This window comes from Rhynchophorus ferrugineus, unplaced genomic scaffold, assembly GCF_030347505.1.
Source record: "Rhynchophorus ferrugineus isolate W39M unplaced genomic scaffold, kcgeb_rfMv2 rfM11, whole genome shotgun sequence".
Taxonomy (NCBI): domain Eukaryota; kingdom Metazoa; phylum Arthropoda; class Insecta; order Coleoptera; family Curculionidae; genus Rhynchophorus; species Rhynchophorus ferrugineus.
In genome coordinates, this window is record NW_027472590.1 from 17,514,876 (window position 1) to 17,540,127 (window position 25,252).

General features: G+C 32.6%; 1 protein-coding gene across 4 annotated transcripts in view; it reads left to right on the forward strand.

Moving 5' to 3' along the window:
* LOC143204547 (uncharacterized) overlaps positions 1-21,272 on the forward strand; it is a 274,261-nt gene extending 252,989 nt beyond the window's left edge. The window contains exons 4-8 of one of the 4 annotated variants that reach the window (XM_076417137.1): positions 5,742-5,929; positions 5,990-6,115; positions 18,016-18,236; positions 18,293-18,521; positions 20,623-21,272. In XM_076417137.1, the coding sequence (XP_076273252.1) occupies positions 5,744-5,929; positions 5,990-6,115; positions 18,016-18,236; positions 18,293-18,521; positions 20,623-21,138 (1,278 nt within the window). In that variant the 5' untranslated portion in view covers positions 5,742-5,743 and the 3' untranslated portion in view covers positions 21,139-21,272. The remainder of the gene's footprint in view (positions 1-5,741; positions 5,930-5,989; positions 6,116-18,015; positions 18,237-18,292; positions 18,522-20,622) is intronic. The other 3 variants (XM_076417140.1, XM_076417139.1, XM_076417138.1) reach the window with 3 other exon arrangements.
* Positions 21,273-25,252: the final 3,980 nt, after the last annotated feature.

Genomic DNA, 25,252 nt, shown 5'->3' on the forward strand with positions numbered 1-25,252 from the left:
TGACGACAGTTTAATATATGTCGATAATAATGCCATGTTTTTATATTTTCCTAGAAGAGAGATTTGGAAAGATAAAGTAATATATTGATATTGATAATAGCGACATACTTAAAAGTTATTTGTAGTTAGTTATTATAGATATAATACATAATACTTATCTACGATACTTGTTCCTTTTATGTTTAATTGTCCAAGAAAGATTGAATATTATAAAAATAAAACAAGACATTATGAACTAATATTTTTACCATAAATGATTATCAGTAATTGAATATTTGAAACTTCTTTTATGACTCACCTATTTTTAATAATATATTTAAGTTAACTAATTTTTGCGCTGTGACGTCGTATGTATCACTGTTATCTTCAGCTGTCAACTCTTAGTTCTTTAAGCAAAACACCGAAACCAGGGAAAGTCTTAATAAATAATAGTGGGCAAACTTCTCGTCAATTTCAATAGTTAAGAAGTTTATCTAGTTATTATCTCCCCTAACTATTTCCTCTCTCCAAACCTGAAGAAATTCCTGAAATTTTGAGGGCCTTGATAAAAAATATTATAAGAAAGGAAAGGAATAAATATCAGTAGCCGAATTGACCGTCAGTAAATCATGTAAATATTAATTATCGCAAATGTTTTAGTACTATATGAAGTTTTACATCATGTTTTGAATTGAAATCTTATCTAAATATCAAGAACGATATGAAGGAAATATTACTAGATAGTTTTAGTAATGACTAGTTGTAATATATATTCGATGTGTTATAACTACTCACAAACAAAGTCGCGTTTATATAGTAAAGTTGATATTTTACACTTATTGAAGTACGCATATTCAGCCAGAAAATATATTGCAAGATTATCGTCCGACCAAAAGGAGATTTAACGACTTAGACAAATTTCTTCTGGATGCATATACACACACGCGCCTAAAAACATAACAGTTCGGGCCACACTACCTATATTTGCAACAATAAAATCGCCATAAAATCGTAATAAAAACGTTCGTACAACTGTTATTACTTTACAGCGTTGACATAACTTTATAACGAATACCGTAACATTCCGTTAGAAGACCGATTAAAATCATAAAATACTGTATATCGAAGGCCCTTTAAGGACAATCTTGTTTACTATGATCTAAATGTCCATTTTTTTATTAACATATCGTTATAAGTTACGAACAAAGTCGTAATAACATTTGGCATCTTAATTTGGACTTAGGTATGAAAACTACTAAAGGTAAATAGGTTTAGACCATCATCAAGATACAAAAACAATTCGGTTTTAAACGCGAGAAAAGTGCGCTTAAAACTCCTGCAGATATATTGTAAACTTACAACGAATATAATTGATGATTGTAGATAGTTTTGATAAAAAAAAGTATATAATGTTCAAGTTCGAAAATAATCGAGTAAAATTATGATATTGTTGCGGATTACACTTAATACTTGAGTAGAACATTAAAAGATAAACCAGCATAAAAACCGCAAGTATATTTAATACATAACAGGTCAATTGAAAAGTTCCCGGTCTGTTTCATATGTTTTTTAGTTAGCTCTAACCCTCAAAGGATGCGTGTATACATTTGACAGCTGTCGGGTCGTTTGTTTGTGAATTATAGAATTTTGAGTAAAGCAACTTTTGTTATTGTGAAAAAAATTGATAAAAAGGAATTTCGCGTGTTGATAAAATATTGCTTTTTGAAGGGAAAAATACAGTTGAAGCAAGAACTTGACTTGATTCCGAGTTTCCGGAGACTGCCCCAGGAAAATCAACCATCAAGGATTGGTATACTAAGTTTAGAGGTGGTGAAATGAGCACCGAAGACGGTGAATGCAGTGGACACTCAAAAGAGGTTGTTACCGACGAGCTTTGTGCAAAGTGGGTGCCGCGCGAGCTCACTTTTAACCAAAAACAACGACGAGTTGATGATTCGGAGCAGTGTTTGAAGATGATCAAGCGTAATAGCCCGAGTTTTGCGTCGATATGTAACAATAAATGAAGCATGGCGCCATCATTTCACTCCGAAGTCCAATGGAGAGAGATCCGAGTGGACTGCACACGATGAACCCGCTCAAAGCGTGGGAAAACCGTGTCACAAGTCATTGAAAATGATGGAAAAAATCCATGAATTGGTCTTCGAATTGCTTTCTCGTCCACCGTATTCTCAAAATCTGGCCACCAGCGACTGTTTTCTGTTCTTAGATCTCAAAAGACTGCTCGCTGGGAAGAAATTTTCGTCGAATGAAGAGGTGATCACCGAAACTGAGGCCTATTTTGAAGCAAAGGACAAATCATACTACAAAAATGGAATCGAAAAGTTGGAGGGTCGCTATAATCAGTGTATCACCCTCGATTATGTTAAATAAAAAAAATAATTTTGCCAAAAAATTGTGTTTTACTATGGTAGGCCAGGGATTTTTCAATAGACCTGTTAATGCTGCTATTATATGTTGCAAAATACGTAAAAGCTCATATAGAAATCATTTAATGTAACTTAACTGAATCGTTAAGCTTAATTTCAATAAAGGAGAATATGTCTTTGTATAGTATTATGTGTTGATAGCAATATCCTTGTATTTGAGATCAACAATTACATTTACCTTGATTCCCATTTTGTTGGGAATCGAAGGGAAATATTTTTATTTAGTGTGGTCAGTCATAAATATGAGCTTGTGATTCACTAGCACTTCATATATCCATGCATGACTCCATACAGATCAGCTATTTACTCGTCTCCCCATTCAGAATTTCCAGTTCTTCATTCAGTTGGAGGAAGCTATAAGTAAAGATAATTGGCCCTCCCAAGATAGCAGCACCAGCATCGTCACCGGTCTTTGAACCATGTGAACATAAGACACGCGACAAAGAATATCCTGATCTGAAGTCATTGATTTTAGTTCTCCAAGTCCCGCTTACTGTATGCTTATAGTGACGCATTTTGCATGGTGAAAGATGTGGAGATACAAAAGAGAAATTGTATGTCTGAAGAACAAGGTGTTATTATATTCAAAATGTTGTTCAACAATGAGAAATATCTTGATGTTTATTTATAGTTTTTAACGAAGGATCATTTGAACCCACTGCTGAAGGACATAACTTAGCTGTTGACATGGGACACTCAAAATTGCATTTTTATTATATTTGTTGTTCGACTTGCAAAATTCTACTGTCAAAACCAATATAACATTTTTATAAACATATGGTGATGTCACTCCATCATATACTTATTGTTAATTTTATTTTCAATGATTTACATGTGATGATGTTGATGCCATTGACGAAAAACCTCCTGGGGACCAAAGAAAATCAACGATTCAAACAATGAATTGCATCTTACGAAACCAAAACCAACAACACAAAACGGTTTAGTCTCTTCTAATTGAATTGACTATTGACGATTATATCTAATTGAATAGTCTATTCGAATTTACCGCAAATCGGTATATTAATAGATATAAAGTATTGTTGTGTATATGGTAGGATCAAGGTGTAGTGTAAGAGCAATAGAGAGCAACAGACGTAATTTTTTTTCTGGAACGAGAACGCTCAGCCATATGTAGCAAGAATAATGAATCTAGCATAGTCACCAAACATATCGTCTGCTAATACCACTCACAATGAAACACAGAAAGATGAAAAAAAGTTGTAGAGATTGGTTGAAATGGCAATATGTTGATTAATATATATTAATATAATATCTATTAATTAGTACAATATCTTTTTATTATTTTAGAGTGAAAATGATCACTGTCAATATAAACTCTCAGCTGTTAAGGGTGTTGATTCAAATTTATATCACATTCTTACGCAAATATTTTAATTATAATATCGACTTGCATCACTATAAAAGGAAATTCTTTAGATTACTGGCTCGTATATTTCGTTTTTGTTTTTATTTGTACTAGAGATAGTAACGTAAATCTCATTAGAAATACAACATAATATCCCACAAACAAATATTAAAGATATTAAGAGCTCGCAATAAATAAGTGCTAACGCAAACCGAACAGGATCTTAATTATAATATATCGAGAAACTTGATTTCGCGTAAAAAATAATTAAATCGTTACGAAAATAGTATGCCTTGAATTGATTTTTTTTTCGTATGTATTGCAGCTGTCTGCACGTTGGCTTGATGTTCTTAATGGTATACTAGGAATGAATGATTTAATTATGTTTAAACCTTGATAATCTAAAGAGCAATAACATGGATATTATTGTATATTTTTAATACGTTGATAAGACTACGGATAGAATCAGTGTCTGATAAAATTAAATATTTTTAATAGTATTGTTTTAATAATTTATAATCCCATTTGTCGTAAACAAATATCTCCAAGGATTTGTCTGATAACTTAATGTAAAGATTGATAAAAAATAAATTGACTTTATTATATCCAACCAAAATGTCGTATTTTCAAAAATACGATTAAGGATATATACTGATGATGAAGTAAAACATGGCATAAGTTTATAGTAATTATTTTGATTTCTGTACATTTTATTAAATATATTATCAGTAGATCTAACATATAGATAGCAACAAGCTGTACGAGGTTCACCTTCAATAATTTTGTTGTATTCTTAAACGATTTTGCATGATAATTAAAACTTGAAACTTTTAGGACAAACATTAATCACCTTTATAAGCCTATTGTAGACCTTTTGGTCACTAGACGGAGATGCTCATCCGTTATTTGTATTTGAACTTGTTTATATTTTTTAATTAAATTTATTTCTTGCTTAAGTTGGATTTATTTATCAGTTTGTCTACTTATATTTTACTTGTTATTTTATCTGTCTATCACTTATAAACTTCTATAGATTAATTTGCTTGTTTAAATAATTTTTAAAATATTCATGAATTAAAAAAATGAGGATAAAAAAATAATTAAACCATCTGAATTTGTGCATTGCAGCATATTTAACAGGAAAATCAGTGCAGAATTAACTCATAAACATTACTAGTATAGACACTAAGTTAGGACCGATGGGTTCTACTAGGTATATATAGTCTATTCAAACATTTCTTGTACATACGTCATCAAGATGTCTAATGTATTGCCTGTCGCAATTTGTAAATTCGTTTTAGATTTTGATAATATTTTCCTTCTCATTTTATTCTAGTTAAAAAGAGACATAATGTTGTCTGATTAGTTCCAGATGTCCAGTTGTCAGACGTATGCAAAATTCTTGAAAGCGATTGAAAAGATGTGTGCTCTGTAATTAACTGTAGTTTTTAAATGTACTATAATGTTAATATAAGTTATATTTGATTACATTTTTGTTCAATTATTTTATTTTGATTAGAATTTTGTTGTATATCAAAGAAGCCCAACTGAATTAAAACTCAGAGTTGATGCGATAACATTGTGACGTTTTAACGTAGCAAATTTAGATGACATATGTACAAAATAGCTTTGAATATACTATATACAATTTTAAGTTAATGTAAAAAAAATAGTATGTCAGTCAGAAACAGAAACAAAGTAAGGAGAATATTTTAGGGCCTTTTTGGGATTAAATATCCTCTTTAATTAGATACTACTAAATATTAGAAAGTTGAAGGAGAAATATATTTTCGAACGTTGTTTGTTTACATACATGTGATTTTAAGCCACATCTCTCTCTCGAACTTAATGCTCTTTACCTGTATAGCATTGAAACTGTTATTACTAGTTCAAAACTCATCAATTACGGAATCGGACTTACACTTACCGCCATATTTAATTTACAGAAATGTGGCTTAACGATACAAGTCGCTCATCCAGATTTCCGGACGATTCTGATCTCGATAGCAGCGGCAGTAGTGGTGAAGAAATACCAGTCTGGGTCAGGGGTGAACAGAGATGGGTCTCGGGTATCACAGACGAGACCACATGCTTCGACGTTATACAGGTTCTTTTAAAAGATGAGGAAAAAAGGGTAGGTATTTGTTTACTGTAGTTTTGACTAGTTTTATTAAGATGTTCTATTTTGATGCAGGGAAGGCACATGGGATTACCAGAAAACTACCAAATAACTGAACGGTGGAGGGGCGTTGAACAGTCATTAGAACCGTACTCGAAAATTTTGGATATATGGAACACATGGGGATCTGCACAAACTGAAGTAAGATTTTTAATTAACTACGTTACAAATAAATTGAGACAAATATTTGCATTAATAACATTTAAGCTAATTCTATATAAGTTATTGAATTAAGAAAATACGCTTAATTTTAACACATAATTTTTCAGAAAATCTAAATTGTTGTTGTTGTCGATATTTAAATATATTAACGGGGGATTTCGGTTTGGAGGCCTACATTTTAGAAATTTGTCTGAATTTACAAATTTGTCTTGATTTACAAATACAAAAATAAACCAGAAAGACAATAAAGTTGTGAAGAAGAGATTAAAAGAAGGTGCATCCTATTCGACATGCTTCCCAACTCTTGTAGTATTCTAAAACTAAATATTAAAATATTTCTTTTACTAGGACGATGCCGCTATCTCTCTTTATGATTGTTTTCAATTGTATTAAAAACACACAAACAAATATTTCATGTTCCCACATATAGAAGGATATACACAGATTTCAAGTAAATCTTTTAATTAGAACGTAGCAGCGTATAGCAGTTTTGATAGAAGGCGTTTAAAATTTGAAGCACATTTACGGGTAACGTAAAACAATGATACTTAATACTCATATTTGCTTGATTGGTAAACCCAGATACCTACACAATGCTTCTTCAACTCCAGAAGTAACATTTTCTGAACTTCGCTTCCCAACTCTTGTAGTATTCTAATTGTTGATTGTTTTCAATTGTTTTAAAAACACATTAAAAACATTTAATGTTCCCAGATATAGAGGCATGTACACAGATTTCAAGTAAATCGTTTTATTAGAACTTCATATAACATGTCGATTAAATTAAAAAGAACAATTTCGATACAAGGCGATTAAAATTTGATAAAAATTTTCCGGTAATGTAAAACAATAATACTTAATAGTAATATTTGAATAATTGGTAAACCCAGATACCTGCACAATGCTTCTTCTACCTCAGAAGTAACATTTTTTGAACTTCACTTCCCAATCCTATAGTATTCTAGTTTTTGATTGTTTTCAATTGTTTTAAAAACATTTTAAGAAACATTTCATGTACCCAGATATAGAAGGATATACACATATTTCAAGTAAATCCTTTAATCAGAACTTCATATAGCATGTCGACTAATTCGAAAATAACAGTTTGGATAGAGGGCGTTTAAAATTTGCGAAAAATTTTCGGGTAACGTAAAACAATGATACTTAATGCCCACATTTGATACTTAATACTCATATTTGATTAGCAAACATAGATACCTACACTATGTCTTCTGCTACTTCAGACGTAACATTTTCGGAACTTCTTTTAGATACCTGTTCTATATTCTCTAGAACACGCACTTCAGAGCGGTCAGTTCTGTATTCTAATCACTGTTTTACTTTAAAAATGCAGAGAGAACTTACTATATATGTTAATCGAACTATTTTTCCATCGTATCCTATATTTTGTTGCTGTTTGGCAGTCCTGAGCTTGAGTTGGGGCTGGATTTGTATATAATAAGTTGGTTGATTATTGAATAATTGTGATTGGTTGTCTTCGAACTTTTTCGATCTTACAGGTCGTTCTTTTCGTTCTCCAGGTCATTAACATCATAAAAGTTGGTAAGCTTTTAACTGAGCAGCATCACTACACATTTCTAAAAGTATTTGATGGGCTTGGCTAGCAGAGGTTTTCAAAATAAGCAACAACAAGCAAGATATTAACGAATGTCAAAAATAAAATTTTGAACTTTCCGTAATTAGTCCATGATATGTACTGAATAATTCAATAACACTAATTGGAAAATTGTTATTTTTTGTAAAGAAATACCATCGGAATTATTTAGGTTAAATTACATTGTTTAAGAATTGTTTACACTGATACTTCACTGATTTCCAGCAGATATCTCTATCTAAAATACAGGCTAAACGAAAGTTCATTTATTGTAGCTATATCGGCTGTAGAAAACAATACTAACTTGTCGACTTCGATAGTTGTAAGAATATACTACTTTTTAACAATAATGATATTTCTTTTAAACTCTACTTCAAGAACCCTTGGTTTTAATATGTATATTTTATTCAAACAAAATTAAAATTCTGCATGCATTATAACTGCATGTATACTATATAAAAATTTCGGAAAATATCGGTTACCAAATATATCTTTTTTTGCATCCTTAGTTTGTTGCACTTTGATTAACCACTACTACTATAGTCGTTGAAAGGACATTGCTCGAGATCAGAAAACAATGAATATTTACTACTTATTTATTTTGATATTAAAAATGGTTTATGGGAGAGGTCAAAATTATTCCGGGAAAGGGAAGAAAGTGGAAAAGTTTTGTAGCGACCTTGAGGCATGTCGAATTTTACGTCGTGGAATAGCGGTCAACAAAGTACCCAGAAATATAATCCAAGATGTTCAACACTGGCGGGGTGCCAGTAGCGACAACTAGAACACGATAACGAATAGCTGGCAACTCCGAGACGTTTATCTCAGTAACCGACCATCGTTTGGTTTAGACGTGCCACCATCGACTGCCCAAGCCTCGTCACCAGGTAACACCGCTGCCATCCGTTTTATCATTTGTATTTTCCACATTTTTATATTACTTTAATAAATAACGGTCATATAATATAAACACCACTGTTTCATTTCGCTTTACCTCCATTCACCGAGCCATATCAATTTGCACCAAAGTGGTGATCCCCACGTGATCTTTCGCAAAATTGGGTTTGGACTCGTGAATGGAGGGTATGTGCGATATGGTGTATTTTACGTGGCCGTTATATTTTTTGTTCCAGCATTTTCAATAATTTTATTTCGATTCGTTTTCGATTTTACTTTTGTTCAACATTACAATATTTGTTCCTCATTAAATTTTATTTTATTGCTGGAACAATGAACCTTAAATTTCATTTCATTATTTCCATTTAATTTTTTTTGTCCAAATTTTATTTCCTTCGCAATCTTTTGAACTCTTAGAGATTTTTACATCACTATTTAATCATCAGCGTCTCGGCTAAACATTTCTTTCGGCGCTATGTTTAAATCATAATGTCTTCCTTCGCTCGCCTTCTCCGTCATAATGACAGATATTTTGATTTGAAAGGCTTTGGGCAGCTTCGGTGGTATACCGTCATTATTTGTTATTTCTAAATTACACTAACGTGTGTGGCTACGGATTAGTCACAGAGTAGCTCCAGAAGCCAGGTTCCTATTGCAGTCACCGTAGACTCGTCATGTCTTCGTCGAGGTACCAAAATTGCCAACGACTCGTCGTCGAAGAAAATAAGCTACCACGTGGTCGAACAATCGATTCTCCCTCAGCATCGATTACGGGAGCCCTGTCCGAAAAATAGCTTGTTTTCAACGTCGTCGGTGGACCACATTCAAGCGCCAAAGCAACGATGACGCAACGGTATCTATAGGACCGAAAGATATCAACAGCCGTACCAGATCGTAACCGTACCAACCACAACTGTTTTGATTTAGCATATCCAAATATTTAAAACCCTTTTCATGCATCATATTTTTTTTGTTGTTTAAAATATTTTTATGTAAAATTCTGGCAGGGGAGTATTGTAGCGACTTTGAAGCATGTCGAATTTTACATAGTGGAATAACGGTCTACCAAATACCCAGAAATATAATCCCAGATGTTGAACACGGGCGGGGTTCCAGCAGCGACAACTAGAACACGATAACGAATAGCTGGCAACCCCAAGACTTTTATCTGGAATGTTGTTGAATGATATTTAGATCGTTCAGTAACCGACCATCGTTTGGTTTAGACTGCCATCCGTTTTATCTATTTTGTATTTTCCACATTTTTATATTACTTCAATAAATAACGGTCACATAATGTAAACACCACTGTTTCATTTGGTTTTACCTCCATTCACCGAGCCATATCAGGTTACCCTAAAGTTTATTCAAAATATTAACTATTTGATTCCATATATCTTGCCCATCTTTCAGGCAATTTATGGATGCCATCCGAAAAAAACTATTTGTGCTTTGAACAAAACCATTGATCGAGCCATTTTCTTACTTGTTCGAAATTGGTGAAGCGCTGCTCTGCAAGCGGAATAATACGGCGAGTGCGGTTATATGTCATATTCAAGTGCTTTCAACGCTTCCTTGAATGGTGTTGCTTTATGAGACGGCACGTTATTGTGCTGTAAAATCACTTTAACAGGTTTTCGGCCTTATTCTAAATACTTTTCGATCAATACGTGACTCAAATTGATCGTTTGTTGTCGGTAGCGATCACTATTAACTGTTTCACCGGGTTTCATCAGTTTGTAATACACCACGCCACTCTAGCCCTACCAAACACAGAGCATCGTGGCACCCATTTTCGAGTACGAGGTTCACCTCCAATAATTTAGTTGTATTATTAAACGATTTTGCATGATAATTAAAGCATCAAACTTTTATGACAAAATTTATCACCTTTATAAGCCTTTTGTAGGCCTTTTGGTCACTAGACGGAGATGCTCATCCGTTATTTGTATTTGAACTTGTTTATATTTTTTAATTACATTTATTTCTTGCTTAAGTTGGATTTATTTATCAGTTTGTCTACATATATTTTAGTTGTTATTTTATCTGTCTGTTATCACTTGTAAACTTCTATATGTTAATTTGCTTGTTTAAATAATTTTCAATAAAATATATTATATTACTTAATATTCATGAACCGAGTTTAAAAACCTATGAGACTGAGGCAACAACATTTTTAAGAACATGAGGATAAACTTCACTCTCCTGTTAATACTAAAATATTACATATTTTTAAAAACACTCAAGGACACAAACTCAAAAGAATTGAACCATCTGAATTTGCGCGTTGTAGCATACTTAACAGGAAAATCAGTGTAGAATTAACTCATGAACATTACTAGTATAGACACTAAGTTAGGACCGATGGGTTCTACTAGGTTATTTATCTATTTTGTGTTTTCCACATTTATATATTACTTCAATAAATAACGGTCACATAATGTAAACATAATAATAATGTTTGTAATACACCACGCCACTCTAGCCCCACCAAACATAGAGCATCGTGGCACCCATCTTCCCACCTTTGGATTTTCCCCATTGCTCATAGTCAGCCTCAATCCTTTGTCGGACCACATTTAACGCTTTTATCAATTGTTTATGAGTTTGGGTTGAGTCTTCATCCAATAACTCTTGTAGTTTTGCATCTTCAAACTTTTTGGGCTAGCAGAAAGTTCTTTGTCTTGCACATCGAAATCACCATTTTTGAATTTTCGAAGCCATGCCCCACGTATTTCTAAGATTAGATTTTCTAAGCTTAAGTTTCTACCGGCAAACGATGCCATTCAGCGGCATTTTTCTTTTGATTATACAAGAAATTAAATTTCAAAAAAGCATGCCGCAAATGCACGTTTTCATGTATGAAACTTGTTATTTTCAAAGAGTTATGAATCTATGACGGTATTACTTTCGCAAAATATAATTGTCAGTCATAAATATTATGTCAGTGGAATAATACGACATATGTGTCAAATCATAACATTGCATACTTAAGCCTAGCGACATCTGATAAGAAAACCGGTAATGACTTTTCGGTATACCTGGTATATAGTAAAAGTCCAGATCAACGATTTGAATGATGATACGTTATTGTCATCAGTTTGGAAATATAAAAAAAAATATAAAAAATTTTAGTACCAATATACCCCCTTAATATAATCTAATTTATATTACAAATTATGCTAAAACTAAATACAAATTCGATAATAAAATTAACAGCTGTTATTTTATGAAACAAACAAGTTAATTGATTCCCGTTACTAATGCTGAAAAAGTTGGTTTAACGCGCAATAATGGATTATAAAGACTTTTTTAGTTGGTGGCAATGAATAAACATTAGACACAAATCTGCAGATTAGCCACATGGAAATTGCAAATTGATTTTATTCACTTATTTTATGAGTTATTTGACCTGCTCAATGCACACGTTTTTATCTCGCCTAGTAAAACTGAATGTGTAATCTAATACTCGAAATGTTATTATTAATTCTTCACGATTTATGGCCGATTTAAGATAGCTGATTAATGATAAATTTTATTGAAATTTTGAATATTCAATATTCAAGAACATATCATCTCTTGAATCTTCATACTATTTATAACTAAACTCTCTATATAAAACTGGAGAAAACTAATTCCGTAACATAGTTGTAATTTTAATATTTGTTCATACCTTATAGTATTTTAGGATAAATGATGTGGCTCGGTGAATGGAGGTAAAACGACATGAAACAGTGGTGATTATATTATGTGACTGTTATTTATTGAAGTAATATAAAAATGTGAAAAATACAATTAGATAAAACCGATGGCAGCGGTGTTACCTGGAGACGAGGCTTAGGCAGTTGATGGTGGCACGCCTAAACCAAACGAGGTTTGAGCACTGAATGAATCGAAATACCCTTTAATAACATCCCAGATAAACGTCTCGAGGTTGCCGCCAGCTATTCGTTATCGTTTTCTAGTTGGCGCTGCTGGCACCCCGCCCGTGTTCAACATCTGGGATTATATTTCTGGGTATTTTGTAGACCGTTATTCCACGATGTAAAATTCGACATACCTCAAGGTCGCTACAATACTCCCCTGCCAGAATTTTACATACAATTAGCACAAGCAACAAAAATACAAAAAAAAATATATACCAAACAAAATGTGCTGCATGAAAAGGGCTTTGAAAAATATGATAAATCGAAACGGTTGTGGTTGGTACGGTTACGATTTGGTACGGCTGTTGATATCTTCCGGTCCTATAGATACCGTTGCTTCATCGTAGCCTTGGCACTTGAATGTGACCCATCGACGACGTTGAGAACAAGCTATTTTTCGGACAGGGCCCCCGTAATCGACGCTGTGAGAGGATCCATTGTTCGACGGCGTGGTAGCTTATTTTCTCCGACGACGAGACGTTAGCAATTCTGGTACCTCGGTGAAGACATGACGAATCTACGGTAACTGCAATCGGTACCTAACTTCTGGAGCTGCTCTGTGACTAATCCGGAGGCACATACTTTACGGTAATTCAGAAAAATCAAATAACGATGGTATCCAACCGAAGCTACCCAAAGCCGTTCAAATCAAAATGTCTGCCATTATGACGGAGACAGCGAGGGAAGGAAGACATTATGATTTAAACATAGCACCGAAAGAAATGTTTAGCCGAGACGCTGATGTTTAAGCAGTGATGTAAAAATATCTATGATTACAAAGGATTGTGAAAGAAAATTTTGACAAAAATTTTTTTAAAAAATGAATTGGAAATAATGAAATGAAATTGAAACTTCATTATTCCAGCACTAAAATAAAATTTAATGAGGAACAAATGTTTGAATGAATATAATATAGAAGGAATTTGAAAAGTAATAGAAATAAAATGAAAAGGAATATTGAAGGTAAAATCGAAAACGAATCGAATTAAAAATATTGAAAATTTTGAAACAAAAAATATAACGGCTACGTAAAATACACCATGTTGCACGTACTCTCCATTCACGAGTCCAAACCCAATTTTGCGAAAGATCACGTCGGTGTCACCAGTTTAGGGTAAATGATGTGACTCGGTGAATGGAGGTAAAACGAAATGAAACAGTGGTGTTTACATTATGTGACCGTTATTTACTGACTATATAAAAAAAAATATGAAAAATACAATTAGATAAAATGGATGGCAGCGGTGTCACCTGGAGACGAGGCTTGGTCAGTCGATGGTGGGACGTCTAAACCAAACGATGGTCGGTTACTGTATGATCGAAATACCGTTCAATATCATCCCAGATAAACGTCTCGGGGTTGCCGCCAGCTATGCGTTATGGGGTTCTAGTCGGCGCTGCTGGCACCCCGCCCGTGTTCAACATCTGGGATTATATTTCTGGGTATTTTGTAGACCGTTATTCTACGATGTAAAATTCGACATGCCTCAAGGTCGCTGCAGTATAGACTACAAGTAATAGACCAAAATTCTCTGTACATGATATATATTCATCCAGTATATGATTCCAGTATATTGCTCGATAAAGATATAGGATATTCCAAAACGTAATTTCGTCATATTTTGGCATTATATTTTACTTCCGAAAAGGAAAGGTGCAACGCAGGCTACTGGGAAGTTGTGTAGTGTTTATGTTGACGAGTACTTAAGTGAAGATTTATTTTTCGAGCCTGAAATTTCTAAGTTAAAGTTGGATCTCACGGCCATTCGGCTAATCGTTAAAAACATTCATGAAATTTTAAAAATATCCTTGATGAAAAATGTCAGTTTGCAAAACCAAGCATTCTCACATTTTAAACTTACTGCATCACAGTTTTATAAATAAACCTATTCTTACAAGGTAGCTCTCAACAAAACACTCCATGCATTCATATCTTCAATTATTTTCAATTAAGATAATGTTAAAATGGTTTATTTTAGTTGAAATATATATATTCGTTAATGTCAATTGACAAGTCCTAGTCATATGGTTAATTGACAAATCAATTTTCCTTTATAAAAGTATATAAAACTCAACCGAAACGATATAAATATAAGTCTTTTAATATAACGTTATGTTCCGAAACTAGAGTTCATTGCCTTAGAAGATAAACTACATCAGTCTCAATTATTCTATTATTTGCACTCTGCACATACTCTCATCGTATAGAGAAAATTTGTTATAATATGATATTCCATATTAACAGTAACAGTTCCATAAAAACTAGATTATTGATGACTAATATATGACTAATAATTAAATTATTATTTATAATTAATCTTATCTTAATCAAATTTGATTATCTTTTCGAGAGCATATATAGCAAAAAAATATAAAACTCAAAGCTATACATTTAAAATCTATTGATTTAAAATATAAACTCATACGATATAAAATAATATTTTGAATGTTAGATGTAGGACTAAACTTTAACAGAATTTGTTGAAAATACTAGCAAAATCAAATTTGCCTCTCCGCACGTCAGTCTGTTATTAATTATTAGGGTAAAATCAATTCAAATTTAAATTGAATTTAATAATAAAATTACAATATATCTATATGTCGAACAAATATGTTTCATTGAATATATTAATTTGTATCGCTGTGACTATACAGTAAATCTTGCCTATACCATTCATTATCATTTCTTAAAGCAACTCTTAAAATGTATATTACCTAACAAGTCAATTGAAATGTCCCCGGCCTACCATAGTAAAACAAATTTTTTTGACAAAATTAGTATTTTTTTTGTTCAACATAATTCCCTTAAAGGATGATACATTGATTATAGCCACCCTCCAACTTTTTGATAAAATTTTTGTAGTACGATTTGTCCTTTGCTTCAAAATAGGCCTCATTTTCGGCGATCACCTCTTCATTCGACGAAAATTTCTTCCCAGCGAACACTGTTTTGAGACCTGAGAACAGGATATTTCCACGTGGCCGGGGGCTAGATCTGGAGAATAAGGTAGATGCGAAAGCAATTCGAAGTCCAAGTCATGGATTTTTGCCATCGTTTTCACTGACTTGTGACATGGTGCATTGTCTTGGTGAAGCAGCACTTGCTTTTTCTCCAAATGCGGCCGTTTTTTCGGCGATTTCGACCTTCCAACGGTCCAATAACGCTATGTAATAGTTGTTGGTCCTTCCTTTTTCAAGGTGGCCAATGAAAATTATTCCATGCGCATCCGAAAATATAGACGCCATAACCTTGCCAGCTGATTGCTGCGTTTTCAAACACTGATCCGAATCATCAACTCGTCGTTGTTTTTGGTCAAAAGCCCGCGCGGCACCCGCTTTGCACAGAACTTTCCCATACCCAAATATTCGTGAATGATATGATGTACACGATCAATTGGTATCATTAGAGTGTCTGCTATTTTACTCAATTTCAATTTACGGTCATTCAAAATCATTTTGTGGATTTTTTTAATGTTTTCGTCGGTAACAACCTCTTTTGGGCGTCTACTGCGTTCACCATCTTCGGTGCTCATTTCACCACGTCTAAACATAGAATCCAACCAATCCTTGATGGTTGATTTTCCTGGGCAGTGTCCGGAAACTCGGCATCAAATCAAGTTCTTGGTTCAACTATATTTTTTTCCTTCAAAAAGCAATATTTTCTCAACAGGCGAAATTCCTTTTTATTCATTTTTTTTTCACAATAACAAAAGTTGTTTCACTCAAAATGCTATAATTCATAAACTAATGATCCGACTAACTAAAAAACATATGGATTTAATTCCAGTAGCACCATCTATGTGTCAGGCCGAGGTCTTTTCAATTGACCTGTTATATAGTCTAATTTCATCTACATAGAATCACATCTTCTAGTATAATTTTCTTTTGATCATGATATGAATGAATGTATAGCAGACGGCTGTCTCTGTTTTCGCATACCGGTCTAATTGTTATGTATCACAATTCGACGGAAATAATAATTCATTGAACTAACTATTTTATATTGTGACTATGAATTAATAAGCATCTTGACCGCTTATCATGTAACATTATGACTACGATTCAATAACTGCCTTCTGACTTCATTAGATATGTGACAGACTTTTAACCAACGATTTTAATCTCCCATGATCTCCCTTACGTTCTTTGACGTTCTAAGATAATTAACACCGGAAAAGCCGACAATCTAAATTAAAGTAGTTCATACAATTATTTGAATACAGCATTCTGCATGAAGTTAATCTTTTTAATTACAGATAAAATAATCATTTACAGTTTAGCATTTTTTTATTTGATATATTTTTAAAAATATGAGTGAAAATAGCAACGTGTAAAAATAACACGGGCAGATTTAATACATGTATGTGAGAATGGAGGGTGGGCAGGTGGTTTTGATAATAAAAATATTGGATTCTACTATCGTTTGTTCGAGGACCCAGCTCAGAAGCTCATTCAGTTGCCCTTGAATTAGGATTCTTCTTTATTCCTCAGGCAACACTCGTGCCAAGACAGTCCTGATTTGGCGACCGCTCCAAAATGTGGGTCCTCCTTACTCAATAACCATAACCATAACTTACCTCTTGTACCCATGTGAAACCTAATATTAAATTATGACTATAATTATAAATGATAATATGATAATAATTATCATGATAATAAAATTATCACATATTATGTTACTTAAAATGTTTCGCTTTCATTAGGTCAGCGGAACAAAAGGCAAACGTATACATTTTTCTGTTAACAGTTACTCCTATATTCACATTATAGGTCCATTATTTAATTACTTTTCGATTTTTTCGGGCACATACGTATGGAAACTGAATATGTTTATAATATTACAAGGATTTGATTTGAAAACACTATTCAAGTCATCATGAAGAAAACGTATTTTGAGACTTATTAGGCAGCCTAAAGTTTTGAAGTGATTTTAACATTATTGCGAGGATTTGTTTATAGTAAGGGTTTTTACGATTTCTTAAATATTTCTATACGATATCCTTAAAAGCAATACACGCTTCTTTTTTAAGGATTCGTCATAGTCGTGATAAATTACAGGTCAGTCGTGTGCCGTCTAATGTCTGGTCCAACGAAAACTCCTTCCTTAACGCTTTTAAGAGACTTGTATGCTTTAAAACTGCGTATCTGGGGAAATATCCATCTTTAGGAAGCGATTTTACGAATCGGTAAAAGAACTTTATATGGAGGTACTAATTTTTCTTGGAGGACGTTATTTTCCTGACATACTGGATTTTTTCCGTATTATTTACTATGGCAAAATACATAGAAATCATTTGAAAATATTCAAACACCATTTTTGTTGCGGATCTGTATAATTATTTATTATATATTATGTTATATATTTAATATTTTGGCCTGTTTCGAATTAATTGTTGTTAAAACAACCGTAAAGCTATATTAACACCAAATTTGTTTTCTAGGTAAAAATTTCCTTACGACGACTTAGATCAGACCGATCATCGAACAGGCGAACCAAGTGCAGATCGGACGCCAGCACCCACTCAGATCGAAGTGTATGGAAGACGATACACCCCAAAAGGTTTCAAGCACTACAAGAAAAAGAACCCTCCAGTACTGAAGAACTATTAAAATTAGTTTTAGCCCAGGGAGAAGTCATCAGGCGGCAACTAAAAAAACTCAGGTAATAATTTGTAGTTAATTAAGCAAAATGGACGCTCATTCTTTGAATTTTTCTAGGCACAGTGAACACCAAATAGGATATTTAGAAGATAAAGCTCACAGAGCTAGAGTTAGGAAGCACGGGAGTAATTATCTACTAGAAACATATTTAAAAGGTTTATCTGAAGCTGTCGATCCTGAAACCGATCACATAGGGTTAGATAAGAATAGTGATAGTGGTGTTATGACAGAGGGTGATAGTGAACAATCACACAATACAAATTTAAAGGAATGTAGAAATATAGAGGTAAGACCAAATTTAGTTACACAGATTAACATTAATTTTGAGAATATGGAATTTCAATAATTCCTTAGTAATTATAGTTATCATGTACGAGTCTTATAAATAGTATAAGAAGAGATAATACATGGCCTAAAAAAATTACTTAAGTATACAAGAGAACAGTTGACCCACATTTGTGCTAATAATAATAAGAAAACCTAATTTTTTTTTTCATGTTTATAAGAACCCTCTTTCTTAAATCCCACATGTAGTTTCCCATCATATATTCGTTGTATTGGCCTTAATAAGTTAACGATATATTGAGTTAATGATAAATGTCTCCTTGTTCTTCTGAATATTACCGATATGTTGTTTTCAAGTCTCTAATGACTATGTAGTATATGCACTTCTAAGATGTTGTCAACCAGCTTTCAGTAATTTTCAACTTCATTATTCCCTAAAAATCTAGATCCTAATCCTACAAGTTTACTCCAATTTTTTTGCTGAGCACTGAGGTAATTAATTATTTTCTTTTATTTTGTGAAGCAGCAACATTTCCTGCTTTCACTAAACCTTTACTTCTGATATTTTTTATTTGATGTGCAGAAACGTATGATGTGCGAAACAAACACATTTTCAGATTCAGCAATAGGTTCAGAATAGCAAAATTCAGTTCTCATTGACCAAAGTCATTAAATATAGCATTGCGAATCTGCTCTACTATCCCACAAACAGAGATAACACGATATTTTCTATATACCTCCTGTATTCTCATTAGAGATTCTACCATTTTAAAATATCCAATGAACTACCACTTATAATACTTTTTTTGGTTTCAAAGTACTGAATAAAATGTTGACACTTTCATAGTTTTCTATCAAATGTATAGAACGAGTGACTAGAAGAAGCGTAAATTTATTTGCGTGTTGCTATAAAATTTTGAAAGTCTTTCGATGAGCTATGAAGAAGTAAACTCCAGTCACTAGGAACATTCAAATTGCTTCATACAAATATCTTATGTCGTTATAAAAACATCATCTTTATTGCGATATTCCATCGCCTTTTAATCATGTTTCTCGTATGATAAAGCCAACGAATTGAAATATTTACTAAATTTCTACAATTATTTAGTTAGCTTCATCATTTCTGTATATTTTCATTACTTCATTCATGTATTCATATAATATTTGTCTTTCAGTCAATATTTCTTAACCAAAATACAAATTTAAAAACAATAAATATACCTGACTTATGTGATAAAACCATGATTTCTTAACTCATCATAAATGTTAAAATAAAATTGCTTTGTACTTTACTTATTTATTCCATTTTTCGACCATTAAAACAACAGCTCTCATATTTTCTTATTATTATATTTTTCGTGTCACTAGATTTGTTTATTTGAAGCTATTACTTCATGTAATATTCTGGAATCTCGCTTTCTACTTTATCTTGTCCCCTACATGGAAACTAACAATTCACAAATAAAATAATATTAAGATACTCTTCAGTATTCATTTTAACTCTTAATACGCAAATTAATATATCTATTACTTGCAATAGTGTTTTGCTACGAAATGTACATACTTATAAAACTTGAGGTGTATTAAAAATTAATATCAACAAAATTTACAGAAATATTGATAAATTTTATAATTACCTTTAAGCCTAGAAGAGCACAGTTGAAATAAGTACGCTTCATCAAGCTTTTCACATGCGTTTAAATAAAATTTTATATTTTGTGGTTTTAATAAAGATGCGACACATAGAACAAAATTTATTAATATCATTTATGCCTTCTAGGCGACATTTTAACCTTTTTGAGCTTTCTACAAAACAGTTAATTGCTGTTTTCACCTAAGTGACATCTCTAAAGGCTGTCTGGCAGTTACGACCTATTCATATTTAGTGCTATTTTTAAAAAATACAGAACTACTTAATGCTATTTTACATATGATAAATGAAAAAAAAAATCATGACTACTTCCAAAACAAACTTTTTAAAGAACATGGATATGTTTCCATTATTTTGGAGCATAATGATTAGAGAAATCATATAATTTACGACAAAGCCAAATTTTTTTTGTAGAATTGTCATTATTATAATTAATTTTTTTTTATTTTAGACCACAAGCGAAAGATTTTCACCTTCCTCAGAGGACTTCAATAGGAATCTCAAAGATGATGATACCAGTTCGACAATAAGCGAGTCCGCCATAAAAGAACAACTAGAATTACTAGAAAAAATAGTAAAAATAAATAAGAACCTACTAAAGGAAGAAGAACAAATTAACAAACTGGACAGCAATTTGAAGAAATACGACCGAAACAAATTGAAAGAGTTACAAAAGACGAAAGGCGGCGAGGAAGTGAACAAGGAGTTGGGAAAACTTCGCACGGAAATGGCGAAAAGTGCGTGCGAAATGCAACACAACGAAATCGTTCTCGAAGAAACCCTGGAACTGTTAGAGAAACGAAGAAAGCATTTGGAGAATCTCCACCAGGAACTGTCCAACGAAGACTATGAATACGAAATGTTACAGGCTCTACTGTATAGTAATATGCAGCAGAGGTCCAAGCAACAGGAGATGTCTCATAGTAATTTTTACCGTACCAAAGAGTTACTAGATACCTTAGTTTAATTTTTGGATTTATGTGTTTTTCTTTTAATTTAATACCAAATATGTTGTACCTAATAGTTTTTATTGTTCGGAATTTTTTAATATTAACTGATTTCAAATGTTTTGTTGAAATTGATTTGAAATATATATTTAAAAAACTAGAAGTGTTTTTATTGTACCATAATTAATTTGAATTAATATGTGTTACTAAATACATTATATAGGGTGTCCCAAAATTTACGCAAGGCTTGAATTAAATACTAAACTCAAACCATAAAATTTTTCCATGCCCAATTAGTATAAATATGGCTATATTTCTTTGGAGCAAGTTTGAGTCTTTCCTTTCAATGAATGGGTTGTAATTTTGTTGACTTAGAGCTTTGGCTACCTATAACATCATGAACATAAATCAAGTGATGTTTAAGTGATACTACTTGACCAGCTGCATTGTTGAAGAATTAGGTTCCAATTATATTTTTTACCCGAAATATGCATCAAACCACTCAAACTAAAAGTGCATGTTGTCAATGCATTCGAGATACTAAAATTATCTAGTTTGCAAGTTACAAAATTATTAATAATAAGCTTCATAAATTCTCAATTATCTCTTCTTATCAATGTTCTCTTTTTGGAGCTAGTCAATGCACATCTTCATTAACTTTGTTGTTTGATTTGATGAGGTCTGGTACCGGGGGGCTTCCTAAACATATCCAGTAACTTATGGGAATGGTGCCGTATCATATCCCAATAGTCTGATTTAACGATTTAAAAGTGGTGATGTCGATGTCAATGACAGAACGACCTGGATGATCTAAACATTCACAAGACTTATTGGACGAAGACCCAGCTCAAAACTTCAAAGAACTTTAAGACAACTTAGCACTTAATAAATTAAGTTTCCAGATATTTACATGCTATATACCAAAAACGAAAGAGAAAATGGCTACCATGCTAAATAACTGACTATACCATTTCGAACAGTTTCAATATGACATCTTCGTTGCTGGCCAGTAAAAATAACCAAAGTTTTCTGTGGCCTATTATAATTGGGAAAGAAAAATGAATCTACTACGAAAATCATCAAGCGTCCTATACGAAAAATTGGTTTTGAACATATAACAGTACACACACAGTACAGTTAAGAACCTCCAAGACATAGAATCGCTCAAGGATTAGAAATGGAGTCTAAGCAGCCTGCGAATGCACAATATTCACAGGAAAAGAGCAAATGATAACACTGAATTTATTGATAAAACGATGAAAAAACTTCAGAAGCCTTCTATTTTCGTTCAAATTTTAACTTAATTTTTGAAAAATTATTCAGTATATATTTTCTGTCCTAAGAGAGCAACTTCACAATCTAGCCAGCATCCATGGGTTAGAGCATCTAGAGTAAATAACTTCGAGATAATGAATAACTAATATTTCGCTTAAACAACACCCTTCATCACGTTATTGTATTTTGTTTGCTACATTATTATTGAAATCATCTTTGTTGAATATCCAGTACAGACTAACTTTATTTTCATTATATATTAAACAGGAACTATAGGTGTAGCTCTGATGCTGATATCTGTTGGCTGCTTATGTTACTAATCTTATATTTACCGATATTATTTTTAAGCTTTAGCACTCCCAGTAACACGAAAATGATAATTGTTTATTGATTGAAAAACTGTTTATGTCTCACCAACGTCTATTCCTAGTTTTTGAATAAGTTACTTCGCAACTAATCTAGCAAGAGATTATACTCTGTTGTCGCGGTCTCTTTTTCCTGTAAACTCCCACTTATACATCCCTATTGCCTGTTCTTCAGGAATATCAATTAGCTACCATGCTTAGTTTGTTGGTGGTTGTGGCATCCCTGATATTTTCTGAGTCGTTGTCCATAATTAAACTTTCTAGGAACATATAGGTGACGTGTATAAGTCTTCGTGTTAAGTTCTTTTGGGTTATCTTTTTGTATGCTTTCCAATATTCTGAATACTGCCATGCTTTGGATCTTTTCTTCAGCAATAGATGAATCGCTTATATCGCCTAAAACATCCTCCATAATTTCATTTAGAATATCTGAAGATAAATCTCCGTGAATTATATCGTGGATAATTGGAACCCCTCTCGTCTCCCCTCTCTCGTGTCTTTTTAGATCAGGCATTGTTTACAGCTCATTTATTAAGTTCAGAAGCAAGTGACTTATTTCATAGAGAAACAGCCGTATGAACTGTATCACCGCAGAGTAGATATTCTATCAGTATATAGTTTTTTATGGATGATACTACTTGATTTTCAAAAACCTTGCTGCAATATTCAGCACCATTTTCTAATCGTTATTGTATATTTATTCTGGATTCTGTTGATGCTTGACCATGTTTTTAAAGCTTATAATATATTCTAATACTTCACATATTTGAAATCATATTTGAAAGTTAAAAAATCCATTTATCCACCTAGCGACAGATTTTCTATAGAGCTACATAAATCGGTAAGTACTATATTCAAAATGTTTGTAACTCTCTCTTATTTTTGAATAATTTTTTATACTTTTTAACACAAATTTGGCAATTTTGTGTCCTACATTGACAGTAAGTACTGTTAAGGTGTCCAAAATACCGATGCCAATCTTCCACTGTTAAATGTTAGTGCTGACAATAAATATTTATCAGCATTCAATATGTTCGTACACTTCTTCTTTCAAATAACTTTTAACTATTGAATATCTGGAAACCGTTATTCAAAACTTTCACAGTGTTTCCATTGCTTATTATTTAATTAAATAGCAACAAATTTATAGCTAAATCCGGAACTAATAACATATTTGTACAACTGTAGTAAGAGGCCAATTGAAAAGTCTCCAGCCTACCATAGTAAAACATATTTTTTGGCTAGTTTTTTTTATTCAATATAATTCGTGTCAAGGGTGATGCACTGGTTATTGAGACCCTCCAACTGGTATCCATTTTTGTAGGTCGATTAGTAAACTGAGGCCTCTTTTGCTTCAAAATAAGCCACAGTTTCGGCACCTCTTACCACCTCTTATCACTCTCTTTATCACCTCTTCAATCAACGAACATTTCTTCCCAGCGAGCATTCTTTTCATGACAGGAAATAGTCGCTGGAGGCCAGATCTGGAGAATACGGTGGATGAGGGCAATTCGAAGCCTAATTAATGGATTTTTGTCGTCTTTTTCACTAACTTATTACACGGCTCATTGTCCTCGAATCATCAACTCATCGTTGGTTTTGGTTAAAAGTGAGCTCGCGCGGCGCCCACTTTGCACAGAGCTTTGTCATACTTAAATATTCGTGAATGATATGATGTGCACGTTCAGTTGATATCTTTATAATATCTGCTACTTCATTCAATTTCAATTTACGGTCATTAAAAATTACTTTGAAAATCCACAAAACGTCGGTAACAACCTCTTTTGGGCGTCCACTGCGTTCACCGTCTTCGGTGCTTAGTTCACCATGTCTAAACTTAGCATATCAATCCTTGATGGTTGATTTTCCTGGAGCAGTGTCCGGAAACTCGGTATTAAGCCAAGTTTTTGCTTCAACTATATTTTTCCCTTCAAAAAGCAATATTTTATCAACACGCGAAATGCCTTTCTATCCATTTTTTTCACAATAACAAAAGTTACTTCACTCAAAATACTATAATTGACAAACTAATCATATGACAGCTGTCAAATTTATGCACGCATCTTTTGAAGGTTTGGGCTAACTAAAAAACACATGGATTTATTTCTAGTAGCGCCATTTATGTGTCAGGCCGGGAACTTTTCAATTGTCCTGTTAATCTTGTTTTTAGAGGGTTGTCTTTAAACCCAGGGGGTAAAATATAAATTATATTTAATAACGCGATATAAAATAATCCGACATTTCAAATAACAACAGAGATCAAAATAAGTAATATAACAACTACTTACTGGAAAAATATATAAAGCATAATAAAGTGATAAAACGCAATGAAAGCGTATGTATTACAATGAAAATTTACAAGGGTGAAATTAAATGTACTTAAAGCATAACGGGGATCGGAGCATCATAATCCTGCTGATAAAGATATATATATATATATATATATAAATATATATATATATATAATATATATATATATATATATATATATATA